This window comes from Megalobrama amblycephala, linkage group LG1, assembly GCF_018812025.1.
Source record: "Megalobrama amblycephala isolate DHTTF-2021 linkage group LG1, ASM1881202v1, whole genome shotgun sequence".
In the NCBI taxonomy this organism is placed as follows: domain Eukaryota; kingdom Metazoa; phylum Chordata; class Actinopteri; order Cypriniformes; family Xenocyprididae; genus Megalobrama; species Megalobrama amblycephala.
In genome coordinates, this window is record NC_063044.1 from 5522572 (window position 1) to 5536607 (window position 14036).

General features: G+C 37.3%; 1 protein-coding gene across 2 annotated transcripts in view; it reads left to right on the plus strand.

Annotated features, from left to right (window-relative positions):
* The window catches only part of plppr2a (phospholipid phosphatase related 2a), a 41078-nt gene extending 32909 nt beyond the window's left edge, over window positions 1-8169 (plus strand). Inside the window, exons 5-8 of one of the 2 annotated variants that reach the window (XM_048180253.1) lie at window positions 1576-1826; window positions 3148-3324; window positions 4475-4618; window positions 6940-8169. In XM_048180253.1, the coding sequence (XP_048036210.1) occupies window positions 1576-1826; window positions 3148-3324; window positions 4475-4618; window positions 6940-6975 (608 nt within the window). In that variant the 3' untranslated portion in view covers window positions 6976-8169. The remainder of the gene's footprint in view (window positions 1-1575; window positions 1827-3147; window positions 3325-4474; window positions 4619-6939) is intronic. The other variant, XM_048180198.1, reaches the window with a different exon arrangement.
* The last annotated feature ends 5867 nt before the right edge of the window (window positions 8170-14036 follow it).

The window sequence follows — 14036 nt, forward strand, 5'->3', positions numbered from 1 at the left end:
CCCAAAGAACCTTTCGTTGAACATTTTTTTCTAGTGTGAAGAACATTTTAATACTCTAAAGAACCTTTTTCCACTATAAGGAATCTTTTGAGCAATGGAAATGTTTCATGGATGTTAAAGGTTCTTTATGGAACCATCAATGCCAATAAAGAACCTTTATTTTTATGCAGTTTGTGTTTTTTTTTTTCTTATTATTCTTTTTTTCAGCATTAAAATTTTAGGTTGAATGTATGTAAAGGAATGCATGTAAATGTGTTTTTAAGTGCTGTATCTGAATATCAAGTTTTTGTTTGTTTTAACTTTTAACATTTTTTTGCAGTTTACTTAAATAGCCCTGCATTGTGACAAATGAAATTTAAAAGTAGAAATATTACAGGTTATTTCTCAAGTTCATAAGAACTGCATTTATAATAAATAGACAAGAATTAGAAAATGCTCTTTAAGATCATTTCCAATAAAGTGTCATATGGTGGGACACGACTGCTACTATTTGACTTTTCAAACCAAATACAATATTTTATGACCAATAATCAATATAATGGGCAATATTATAAATATTTTTTTTTTTCATGTTTCTATGAACAATAATGAATATGATAAACAATTACAGTTTATTTATCTATTTTTATTTACAACAAATATAATGGACAATATTAATACGTTTTTATTTAATTTAATTTAATTTAATTTAATTTAATTGAATTTTATTTTATTTTATTGACCAACAAATATAATGGACAATATTAATAAGTTTTGTTTTATTTTATTTTATTTATTTTTATTTTATTTTATTGACCAACAAATATAATGGACAGTATTAATATGTTTTGTTTTATTTTATTTTATTTTATTTTATTTTATTTTATTGACCACTAACAAATATAATGGACAATATTAATAAATTATTTATTATATTATTTATTGATTGATTGATTGACCACCAACAAATATAATGGACAATATTAATAAGTTATTATATTTTATGACCAGTAATGAATATGGTGGCCAAATTGGCAATACTGGTGTCAATATTATAAATATTTTTTATTTTATTTTCAATACAGATCAGATTGGCCAGTTGCATAAACTGCCTTGACTAGTCTTACATCTAATTTTTTTCTTCAAGATTGTTCATAACCTTTTAAAATTAAGTTACATAAAAAGGTCAATTTGAATCCAAAAAGAAAGACTGATTAACCATAACTGCTAGTTGGTCAGAGTAGTTCATAAGACGCTTCACCCAAGGGTTAGTTCACCCAAAAATGAAAATTATGTCATTTATTACTCACCATCATGCCGTTCCACGCCCATAAGACCTTTGTTCATCTTTGGAACATAAATTAAGATATTTTTGATAAAATCCTATGGCTCAGTGAGGCCTCCATCACCAGCAATAACACTCCCTTTTTCAATTAGTAAATGATTACATAATTTTCATTTTTGGGTGAACTATCCCTTTAACATAGTGGCTATGTTACATGCCACTCTCCTATGGTCTCCAATATATCAGTAGCCTCAATATTTACATGTTTTGCATGTGTTTCTGATATCTTTCATTTCTGTTCTCTCACTCAGGTGTCTATACCTTTGGCGTGTTCACCACCACCATCTTTGCCAATGCTGGACAGGTGGTGACAGGAAACCAGACGCCTCACTTCCTGTCAGCGTGCAGACCAAACTACACAGCACTGGGCTGCCATTCCAACTTACAGTACATCACAGAGCGCAAAGCCTGCACAGGAAACCCCCTCATAGTGGCATCTGCACGGAAATCATTTCCCTCCAAGGATGCGGCCCTCAGTGTTTATTCGGCAGTGTATACAGTGGTGAGTTTATTGAACCTAGAACCATTTTAATCGTTTTAGTGATGTGACTGAATCTGAAATGACTCCCTTGTGGTAGTACTGACAGACAAACAAAATACTGCAGCTGTAAATCCTTGGATTTATAAGCAATATCACAAACCCCCAGGACACAAACGTAATTGCTGTAAAGAGCAGTTCACACTAATATGAATTTCAGTGCTTTTCCTGCTGATTTATGCTAGTATAGCCATGTCACCAGCAAAACCAATGCAAAACTGCAAAACTGGTTCAACATGTTCCTTCTGGTGAATCTGGTCAGACAAGGAAGTCTTGGTCTTAAAGGGGTCATGAACTACATTTTTCGTTGTTATTATTATTATTTTATAATGTTTCCTGACGTGCACTTATAATGTTAGTTAGGGCTGGGTGATTTGGCAAAAAAAAAAAAAATCTTGATGATTGACCGAATCATGTTTTAGATGTTTTTTTGATGTTTAACTAGTCAACTTAAAAATGTAACTACAATATGATTCAAGTAACATTCTCTTTAATAACTATTAAACTCTTTATTATGGTTAAAAAAGTTCTATTCCAAGTATGCCACACCTGAAGTGATCAACATGTAAAACAAATTACTTAAATCTTAAATCCTATATACTCAGAAATAATATAAAATAAGAAAAATACTAAATATTTCTTAGCCAAAAAGTAATAGCAATAAACAACACCAGTAATAGGCTGTTATCAAAAAAACAGCACCTTTCAGCCTGTCACCATCATGAAATATCAAACATACAGTAGTGGTTCTTGACAGGTTTTTGCATTCCATTGCACTATTTTTCCTATTGTTTATATGTTTGGCGGACATGTTTGACTGTTACACTCGTGTCTCGTGTCTTTTGCAGCACCTCACCCATGAAACAGCATTCTAAAAACGTGCCGGTCAAGTTAAAAAAACAACTTTTGCTTTTTTTCCCCCATTCCACTGCGCGTCTCGTTTTTTTCAACGCAATAACGCATTTTTGAGTGAACAGCCGCTTGAGACTAGCGATGTGTTCTACGTTCATAGAGCATCACAAGAGAGTGGTTAGTCAGGCGCATCATGTGGTCGGATTATTTTGTGTATCTAATATAATATAATATAATATAATATAATATAATATAATAGCCATTAATTTTTTTGTTTTGTTTTGTTTCGGGGGTTTTTTTTGGGGGGGGGGGGATAAAAATCATAAATACAGTTTATATACAGTATAAAAATCATACTATCTATGGGAAGTCCCTATAAAACATGGTAATTGTATCAGGCTTATTCTTCACCATTGCCTGCCTGTGCTTGCAGATGTACGTGACGTTGGTGTTTAGGACTAAAGGGACGCGTCTGACCAAACCCACACTAAGTCTGACTCTGCTGTGTCTGGCCATGTTGGTGGGTGTGGTCAGAGTGGCTGAATACCGCAACCACTGGGCCGACGTCCTCGCTGGATACTTCACTGGCGGAGCCATCGCTGTCTTTCTGGTGAGAGAGTGATTTCGGCTATCGGATTGGATCACATCCTGAAAATGGGTTGTTCAAAAGGAAAAAATGATTCTGAAATCAGATTAGATCACAAAATCCAATCTTGGTTTTGATCTGGATCAAATCATCATTTTGTGCTGTTCAAAACTTTTTACTAAGATTGGAATACATTTTGATCCAAAAAATCTGGATTATACTGATCCCAGTAGAGATGAACCAATCAAAAGTTCTTTGTGAGCGAACGCAGTTTCTCGGGGGAACGTTACACAAAACTTTTCTGAGAGAACACAAAAGCATTGAAATATATTTTTTTTTTCCCAATCACCATGTCCCTTTAGGGGCTCCGTAGAGTACTAGCAATCCAGATTTGGTAATCTGGTAATCCAGATCCAATCCAGTTTTGCTTTGAAATCTGGCACAAGGGTAAAATGGATTACCTGATCATGGATAGCATAACATGGGATTTCCAAATCCAGATCATTCTAATCCAGATTAAACTTTTTGAACAACTTTTGGCCCTGTTTCCACCTGGTATTAAGATGCACTTTGGTCGATCGGATCACAAGCAGATGATGCTAAATACAGGTGTGAACAGGATCTAAAACGATTTGAGCTTGTCCACTTTCAACCACTTCCAGAGTTAGTCGAAAACGAATTTGACCAGATTGCTTTCGTGGTGTAAACCCTCATGTGGTCAAATATATCCGAACAACACAAAAGACCACCTAATGACCTAATGTGTAAACATTATGGTCAAGCGCACCAGCCAAACAGGATTCAAACTTTGTCAGCTGAAGACCCAAATTTGGTTTAAAGACGAAAAATGTACCAAGCACAATGTTCTCTCACCATTCCTGATTTGCTGCTGCTCTCCGTATGTTTTTCCATCGTATCCTTTCGCATTCATATGTAAACGGGTATGTGTCTCCCTTGTCCACTTGAAATCCGATCAACCAAAATACATCTAAATACCAGTTAGAAATAGGGCCTTAGAAATTATCACAAGACCTTATTGTGGTTAAGACAACTTGCAAATTTTGCCGACATATTGATGAAATCCAAGAGATCCCTCTCTCCATCACTCCCTCCACTGCTTCTTCTCTTTATTCCCTCTCTATCTTTCTTCGCTCTCTTCTCTTTCTCTCTCTAGGTGACGTGTGTGATCAACAACTTCCAGCAGGCAAAGCCCCCACCCCCACCAGCGCGACCCCAGCGTCCTGAGTCTGTGCTGGGCATGCCCATGGTAGCGCTGCCCTGCGTAGAGAGTCCACTTGAAAAGTTAAGTGGCACTCAGGTAAGGGGTGGGAGTGGGTTAGTGGCAGGGCTGCACACATAAGGGGGATGGATTACCCCCCCACCCTGTCCTTCTGTTTTTTGACCCAGTGGACCCTAATGTGACTCCCACGACCCACCCAGCCCTCCTTCTCCCTTTACTAGCATGTCCAACCTGCACAACCCAAACACCAAACCTGCAAAACCCACTGACGCTCTGGAGGATCGCTCTGCTCTTTGCTTAACCTGAAGACTATTACATTTATAATAGCAGCAACAAAATGTTTAGGGCCATTAACTCATTGATTCCTCAATGGGCTGATGGAAATTGGACTGTGTAGCATGTGGAACTTCAAAGATGGAAGGCAATTAGATGGGAAAAATTACACCAGTGTGAGTTTCCCTTCGTAGGCCACCCTCATCCTCCTCACTTTTGAAACTGATTTGCCTTATTTTCCTCTCTTTGTCACCTCGACCATTTAGTCATCCCTTTTCTCTCTCTGCCTTATATTTATTTTAGTGATGAACCGAAAATTTCTGGCCAAAATTGTTTTGGAGGGCCAAAATCATTGGCCGAAAGAGTGACGTTTAATTAGCGCTTCTCCGATGACGTGTTGGGTGAACATGTCAGATGTGTGGTCGCTAAGGCTGGCACATGTCATCCAATATAAGGATTGTGCTTTGTTACTTTTTAATATGAAACAAACACAGTGAAGCGACACGACTGATGCTGGTGGGTTACATGACAGTGACAACATGGCGGATGTAGTACGTCCAAATTTCATTCATACTATATTGAGAGAATGCACTTTTTTAATGATTGCGAAGTAAGTTTCAAATCATATGTAGTACCTACTACTAGTATGCAATTTCGGATGCAGTCTCAGCTTTCAGATTCTATCAATTTTATTATGAAATTCAAACAATGAAACTGTTCTGATGCTCTTAATGTGGCCTGACAGATCGCAGCTGCGGCAAGTGAACTGATCATCTATTTCTCTTTACTACTAGTTATAGAACAAAATAAACGTGAATGAACATCAGAAGGTATATTGAAAGAAACAGTACAACCGAAATGTATCATTTAATCGCCCTTCGTGTCTCATGCAATCGCTCAATCAGCGTTCAACCGCAAAAAAAACGTCAATAAAACTTGTCTGACACTTTTAATGTGGCCTGACAGATCGCAGCCATGGCAAGTGTACTGATCATCGATTTCTCTTTACTACTAGTTATAGAACAAAATAAACATGAATGAACATCAGAAGGTATGTTGAAAGAAACGGTACAACGGAAATGTATCATCATGTCTCATGTCATGTAATCACTCAATCAGCGTTCAACCGCGAAAAGACGTCAGTAAAACAGCTTGTTAACAATGTCTCCTTACATTACATTTACAGCAGAAAAGCCATTCAATTAACATAAACTTCATAGTTAGCTAGAAAAATGAACACTAGAAAGGAGCATTTTAATAATTATATGCACTATATTACATATTCATTATACATAGTAAATTCCCCGGTGTTTAACACCGCTCGGTGTTCATATGGGAACCACCAGCAGGGTGTTAAAAGTAGCACCGAAGCAGTGTTAGAGTTAATTAGATACATAAGTGATTGATGGTGTGATCATTGTTTGATTATTGAAGACACCTGATGATAATGAGCAGAATCACTGAAGGAAAGAGAAACACAAGAACTACGACTGACTTCCAGCCACAGCCTTAGATGAAATCAACTGAAAATACATTAAAATTACATTACATCTCTCTTTCATGGTTTCTTTTCAAACTGACATGAAAAGTCAAGAGACAAACTGCCCAACTAAAGAAAAACACCGATCATCATAATGGTGACAAACATTTTCAATAAAACATCAACATCTAAACCTCTGTTAATCTCTCGAAAAAACTGTAGATGAATGACAGAAATAAAGTAAGTCTGGTTTGTAATAAGAGAGATTTAAAGCTGTGGCTGGAAGTCAGTTGTAGTTCTTGTGTTCCTCTTTCCTTCAGTGTTCGTTATCATCAGGTGTCTTCAATAATACTCAATCATCACTCAATCACTTAAGTGCCTAATTAATTCTAACACTGCTTTAGTGTTACTTTTAACACCCTGCTGGTGGTTCCCATATAAACACTGTGCCGTGTTCATTATTAAAAATGTTTCAGTTTTCTGCTTTAAATTTGGTCTCGGTGTTTTGGTTAAAAATACATTTCGGTGCATCACTAATTTTAGTTTCCACAGTTCCCGCAGTTTCCACCTTCCAGTCTTGGTTTCTCATCCTTTCTTTCTCTCTCTCTCCCCTCACACTCTCTCTCCCCCCCCCCCCCCCTTACAGACTCCAAGGGGATCTCCATTCACTGAGATCACATGACCATCAGCCTCATCGGTTCCCCGTCCCCCCCGATGTCCTCATACCGTCTCGCTCCATTTCCAGCGAAGTCTAGACCAGCCGTCCCAGCACACGCGCCACTGCGCCGCCCACTCCGCGGGACGCTCCGCCACTCTGCACCGCTCCTACTCGACACAGGTCTAGATTTCCTCACCTCCAACCCATCATCCTCCATATTCCTCCATGCTGCCGATAGGGCCTCCACAAACCGCTCAAACAAACGACGAGAAGCACTTTTCGAGAGCCTGTTCAAAGATGTCGAACGCCTGAACGAAAGCCAGAAATCACAGGTAGGCGTCTCACTCTTGCCAGAGGGTTTGTTTGGACTGTGGGTGGAGGATTTGCACCTATTTAGACCTCAAACCTCAACCTGACCTATTTCCTGGGGAACCGATGAAGAAGTCTTGATCAGCCTTTGACTGAAATGCAGAACTCGATTTTTACTGTAGTGTGTCAGATATTTCAAATCATATGTAAATACATGCACAGTTTTCTTCTTTTTTGGTTAAAGGCATGTCTGTTTTTTTCTATTTTGTTCATAGCATTGATGGAGTTAAGTTTTTATATTCATCACACTATTTAGTTTTGAAAATCAAGGCAGTGCATCTATACATGGAATATTTATTGGTTGTCCTTGAGTCATGTTCACTATGCACTTGGGGCAATCTCATTAGCATCAGATTTCTGGACATTTTGTGAGTGCACATCAAGAACTGCATTAGGAAAAGACCTCTAAACTTGGAGACAATCTTGATACCAGCTCTTATAATAATGTTTGGAATCATCAGAAGGAATTGCAATGTTTAATGACATACACGCAAAAACTGAACCACAGAATTTTTTTTTTAATATTTAATGTCCAGTTTGTGCTCACAAGGATTTCTCCACCAGCTAGATGTAATGCACATGAGCCGTCATTTTTATTCTGTCGCTTTCAGACACAAAACATTCTTACAGTTTGTCATCACAGAAGGATTGGATTCTTCATTTCTCAGGAGAGAAAAGCAAGAATTGCATCCCAAGACGTCAACAGAACAGTAAAGACAACATCTGTATTGTTGTTGGTATTTTTGTGAAGGTTTTCAAAAATGCAGTAACTGAAGGTCAGCTAGTTTCTTTCTTGTATAGTGAATAACCTTTTCACATTAGCATTATCATGTGTTACTAACAGGGTTGTGCACCATGCAGAATTGAACTGAAAATGCCTTTTTATTTACAATTTGCATTTGAATTGAGACAGATTCAGAATTGCAGTTCAAATTTGAATGCAAGGAAGTGACTGAAATTCAAACTGTACAGTAATTTGTAACAAGAAAATGTTGGCTTGACAAAGTTTTGTTTGTTTGAAAAATGTCAGATTAGAGTAGAGAAGATAGATAGATAGATAGATAGATAGATAGATAGATAGATAGATAGATAGATAGATAGATAGATAGATAGATAGATAGATAGATAGATAGATAGATAGATAGATAGATAGATAGATAGATAGATTGATTGATTGATTGATTGTGGCCAATTCAGTTCGAATTCACATTTGTCAATTGAAAGGGAACCAATTCTGAATTTTGCACAACCCTAATTAGCAAGTGTGTAAAAAACCTTTGGCTGTCATTTTATATTGATGATGTTATGAAAGGACCTTGCAATGAAATCATTCCTGATCTTTGCAAACAGCACAGGATGCCTTGTAATACAGTGAGATTTTAAAGTTTTAAGTTATTTGAGCTGTTTGATGATTGGTTAACGTTAACCTATAGCCTGCACTGCCTAGGTGACGAGAGCTGAAAAGGAAAGTCATTTCATTAGTGAAGCAAGATTTTACATATTGATGAAAGATTAAAGAGGACCTATAATGCCCTGTTACAAAGTCTTGATTTTGGGGTCTAATATTATAGGTTTTCATGCTTGAATGTTCAAAAAAACACATTATTTTTCACATATGTGACATTGTTGCAGCACCTCTTTTCCCAGTCTGTCAGTATCGCTCTGTTTAGCTCTGTTATGAAGCCCCTCCTTCTGAAAAGCACAATGTGCTCTGATTGGTTGGCTGGACAGTGTGTTGTGATTGGTCAGCCACTTCGAGTGTGTTTGGGAAATGTCACACCCCTTACAATGACGTGTTCGTTCCCGGAGGAAAAGTCAAGACTACAATGGAGGCGTTTCATGGAGAAACAGTGTTACTGATATAGAGAATAACTCCCTCTGGAGTAACTTTGTGCTTTGTAACTTTACAGCAACAGCAACATTACACACTAAAGAAAGTTAAAAATTAAAAAAAAAAAAAAAGCATAATAGGTCCTCTTTAAGACAAACATTATTTTCTATTGAAAGAAATAAGACCTGGAAAATGTATCAAGAAAGTAATTAGATCGATTGTAAAGTCCCCCTGTGGTGAAAATCAAGTTTTTAATGTTGTTTATATGTCTATGTAGTGTTTTTAATATGCTTTAAGACAAACCATGTGCAAATTCATAAGTCAACGCCATTGCTGAGGATTTTCTGTTTAAAACTGCAGTGAAAAAATGACAGTCTCAAACCAGCGGTATGAATTCGCTGGTGTTTCTGACGTCACAAACTCATGTCAACGCTCTGAAGCAGGACTGTCTCTAGAGAATATATCCCGATATATTTTTCTGTTGATATAAAAAAATCAGGTAGATTTGGCAATATAGCTGGTGTATGATGTATGTTATGATGAACTATAAGCCTTTCTCCACTGACATTAAGGTGTTCAAAGCATTTCTAAGGATACTGATTGTTAGAAGGCAGCTGTCTGACTCGCAAACGGGAACATGGTTTGTAACATTAGCAACACATTATTAGCTGTTTGATAATATAGTCAAGCAAAAGGCTGCTAATCATATTAATTACCGTTATGTGTCCGATGTTTTAAAAAGCGATACCATTGTGCAGCGTTTACCTCAGTAAGTTCGCCGAGTGGATCTCTTGAGCTCGTGCGAGTGAGTGGAGGCGGGGCTTATTAGCATATTCATATATCCGCGTATAATAAATGAGGCAAGGGTTTAGAGTTACATTCAAGCTATTGTTTAAATGTGTCATTTTGGTGATCAAAGATGAGTTTTAAGGGATAAAATTATTGACTACAGGGGGACTTTAAACAAATGATTAGGTGTCTCAGGCAGCTAAAATAAAGTGATGCTCACAGATTTATGTGTGCATGTTTATTTGACTATAATTGATTTTGAGTGTCAGTTTTTCTAAACTAAGGATGCTTATGAGCGTGTCAATTGGATGTGCTGTACTGTACCATTGGCCAAGTTTTGTGCACTACATAATTTTATTGAGCTCTGTTAAATTGGCTGTTTCTGCCTATTTTTCTGTACGTTTTGCTTTGAATCACATTTTTTTTTCTAACATAGTGTTTACTTAGACTAATTGTTTGGTACTGTAAGTAAGCTGTGTATACAAACTGTGTGTACTTTAATCAGAAGAGTGTAAACTCTCCATCTAGTTGCACTCCAAACGGATGAAAATTAATGTTTGTAACATTAACCGTGACATCTAATCTGTCTGATGCCCCCTCTGCCTTTACATCCCGGCACCAGGTCCAGCCTCTGCCACATTCTGTGCTACGTACAGTTACTGTCTCTGTTGTAAGAGCACCATGCTTCACATGCTAAGAAACACATTTACACCCTTAAAAATCCCTTAAAGGTGAAGTGTGCAATTTTTGTACCACTAGGGAACTGCAACAACGATTTTAAACGTTTCCCAAACGTCTGCTATTGGTCAGACAAGCAGAAAGCCCCACCCCCAAACTCACGCTATTGGTTGAGCCAATGGAATTCTGACAGAAACAGAGCAAAAAGAGTCACAGCCATAGAATATTCAAACTTTTAGGGAGAATCAACCTATAAATTATTCATTTGCATATTAAACAAGGATACAATTTAACATGGAAAAAATTACTCGCTTCACCTTTAAAAATCGTTCACCTGTAGCTCTCAGCTCTTGTTTCTTCTTTCATACACCCAATTGAAAAAAAAAAAGATATTTGTACAGTTTTGCAAACAAGTCTTTTTGTATTAAAGAAAAAAAAATGACAAAATGAGTTTTGCACATGACATCACTTCTGTGCACCGGATTAATTTGCTACTTTACTTTGGTGATCTTTATTTATATACACCCAACGTCAATGATCTGTGTTTTGGGTAATTGAATAAAGTAAAAGCGTGACATGCCTCTGACTCTTTCTGTGACATTATTATTAAAGGTTTTGTTGAGTGCTTGAGGCCTGTTACACGTTAGCAGTAAGTGATTTTTGAGAAACACCGCCTCCCTTCATTGCTCCGCCCCCAAAATGCACAAACTCACAATGCAAGAGTGGATGTCTCTTTATCATAGCAGAAAAACTAAAGAGAAGATGTCAAACGAACAAGGAAGAACAAAAAATTAACATACAGTACACAATATATTAATAATATAATATATATTCAAGCAATAAGGGTCTTGTCTAGTGAAACAATCTCTCATTTTCCAAAAAAAAAATAAAAAAAATTACTTATTAACCACAAATGCTTGTCTTGCACTAGCTCTGTGATGCGCCACTCATTACGTAATCATGTTGGAAAGATCACGCGTGACATAGGCGGAAGTACTGAGCAAGTGTTTACAAAGCGAACATGCAAAGACTAGGTCAAACGGCCTTTACCAAAAAATGTAAAACAACGATGTCGGAGGAGTTGGAGGAGTTTTTGGCCGTACCGCGGTACTTCCGTGACCTTTCCAACATGATTACGTAATGCATGACGCAGTGCAAGACGAGCATTTGTGGTTAAAAAGTATATAATTTTAATTTTTTTTTTTTTTTTTGAAAATGACCAATCGTTTCACTAGATAAGACCCTTATTCCTCGTCTGGAATCGTGTAGAACCCTTTGAAGCTGCAATGAAACTGTAATTTGGACCTGCAACCCGTTGAACCCTGTTGAAGTCCTTTAAGACTCAATATTTGACTAAAAGAGTGAAGAGTCTTCAAATAAAGCAACATCATTATTACCTTTTAAAGTGATTAGGGTTAGGGTTAGACTGTAAATAAATATGGACGTAGTGTCCGTGCATCACTCGTAGAGTTCTGAACAGCAGTTTTGAAGCCAAAAAGCGGCCGTTGCCATCTTGTCAGCGCGCCATCGCGCGTTACTCTCGGATAACTGAAAATGGGCAAAGAGGCGGGAGGTGGTTGGAACTGAGGTGTCTGGTTGCTAAAACAATGCCGCCTAGCATGACGTGATCATGTTAGCAGGCTAAGGAGCTATTTATCTATCTTGTATACAATAGACTCTCGCAAACAAATGAGCCCGCGTCCAAAGTATAATTTTTTTAAATAGTGCAGCTTTTTTAGTTAATATCTAAGCAGTGCTGTCGGAATTTGTGGTGTCTTGAGAGGCATCTTCTCCAGCCATGTCATTATAGTAAATCTGACAAACAAAACTTTTAGCTAATGCCAAGACGATCCAACAACATGTGTTCTGTTTTTTTCCGCATGTGTGCACATGTACACAAACTTACATATGTCTCGACCATTAACGCAGCAAGCCATATTATTTGATATTGTATGAAATAATCCCGAAAAAAGCACAAACAGAGATGCCAAATTCAGCGACTGGAATTAGCTGAGGTAACATGACGGCTCACAAACAGCAGCGGTAATCCACCTGTCACTCAAGTGGCCAAGCCCTTAATTATGCAGAACTTTAAAGGAACACTCCACTTTTTAAAAAAAAAATAGGCTCATTTTCCAACTCCCCTAGAGTTAAACAGTTCAGTTTTACTGTTTTCGAATCCATTCAGCCGATCGGTCTGGCGGTACCACTTTTAGCATAGCTTAGCATAGTTCATTGAATCTGATTAGAACATTAGCATCTCACTCAAAAATGACCAAAGAGTTTAGATATTTTTCCTATTTAAAAATTGACTCTTCTGTAGTTACATCGTGTACTAAGACCGACGGAAAATGAAAAGTTGTGATTTTCTAGGCCGATATGGCTAGGAACTATATTCTCATTCTGGCGTAATAATCAAGGAACTTTGCTGTCGTACCATGTGTGCAGCAGACGCAATGATATTAAGCAGCGCCTGTGACCCCCTGCTTGCACAGGGAGCATGCCTTACAACCATAGAGACATTTGTGAGAGACGCTGCGTAATATCATTGCGCCTGCTGCACCCATGGTACGGTTCCTTGATTATTACGCCGGAATGAGAATATAGTCCCTAGCCATATCGGCCTAGAAAATCACAACTTTTCATTTTCCCTCGGTCTTAGTACACGATGTAACTACAGAAGAGTCAAATTTTGAATAGAAAAAAAATATTGAAACTCTTTGGTCATTTTTGAGCGAGATGCTAACAGTCTAATCAGATTCAATGAACTATGCTAAGCTATGCTAAAAGTAGTACCGCAAGACCCGGAGATCGGCTGAATGGATTCGAAAACAGTAAAACTCAACTGTTTAACTCTAGGGGAGTTGGAAAATGAGCCTATTTTCAAAAAAAGTGGAGTGTTCCTTTAAGGCTTAATATAATTTAAACGGAAACACCCCCTCACAGTTGTCATGAAGGGCAACATTAGCTATATTATGGAGCCCCGGACATGACATGCAGGAAAAAAAAATTGTATGCTAAATCGTGCGCACAATTTATTAATTCATTCTCTCAATTTACTAAAATGTGCGCACGATTTACTATTTTGTTCCCTCGATTTATAAATCATGCGTGTGGTTTATAAATCGAGGGAACAAAATAGTAAATTGTGTGCACAATTTAGTAAATTGAGAGAATGAATTAGTAAATTGTGCGCATGATTTTTTTATTTTTTTTTTTGGATGTCATGTGCGGGGCTCTGTACTATATAGAAACCACAAATTGAAAACCACAAAACCACAATTTGATCCAGGCTGTAAACATGTTTGTTTTTTTGTTTTGTTTTTTGATGTAAAGTTGGGAATTTTAATATGGGGGTCAATGAGATTCTGCTCTCTTTTGGAGCCTGTCCCTAGTGGCCAGTCGATGAATTGCAGTT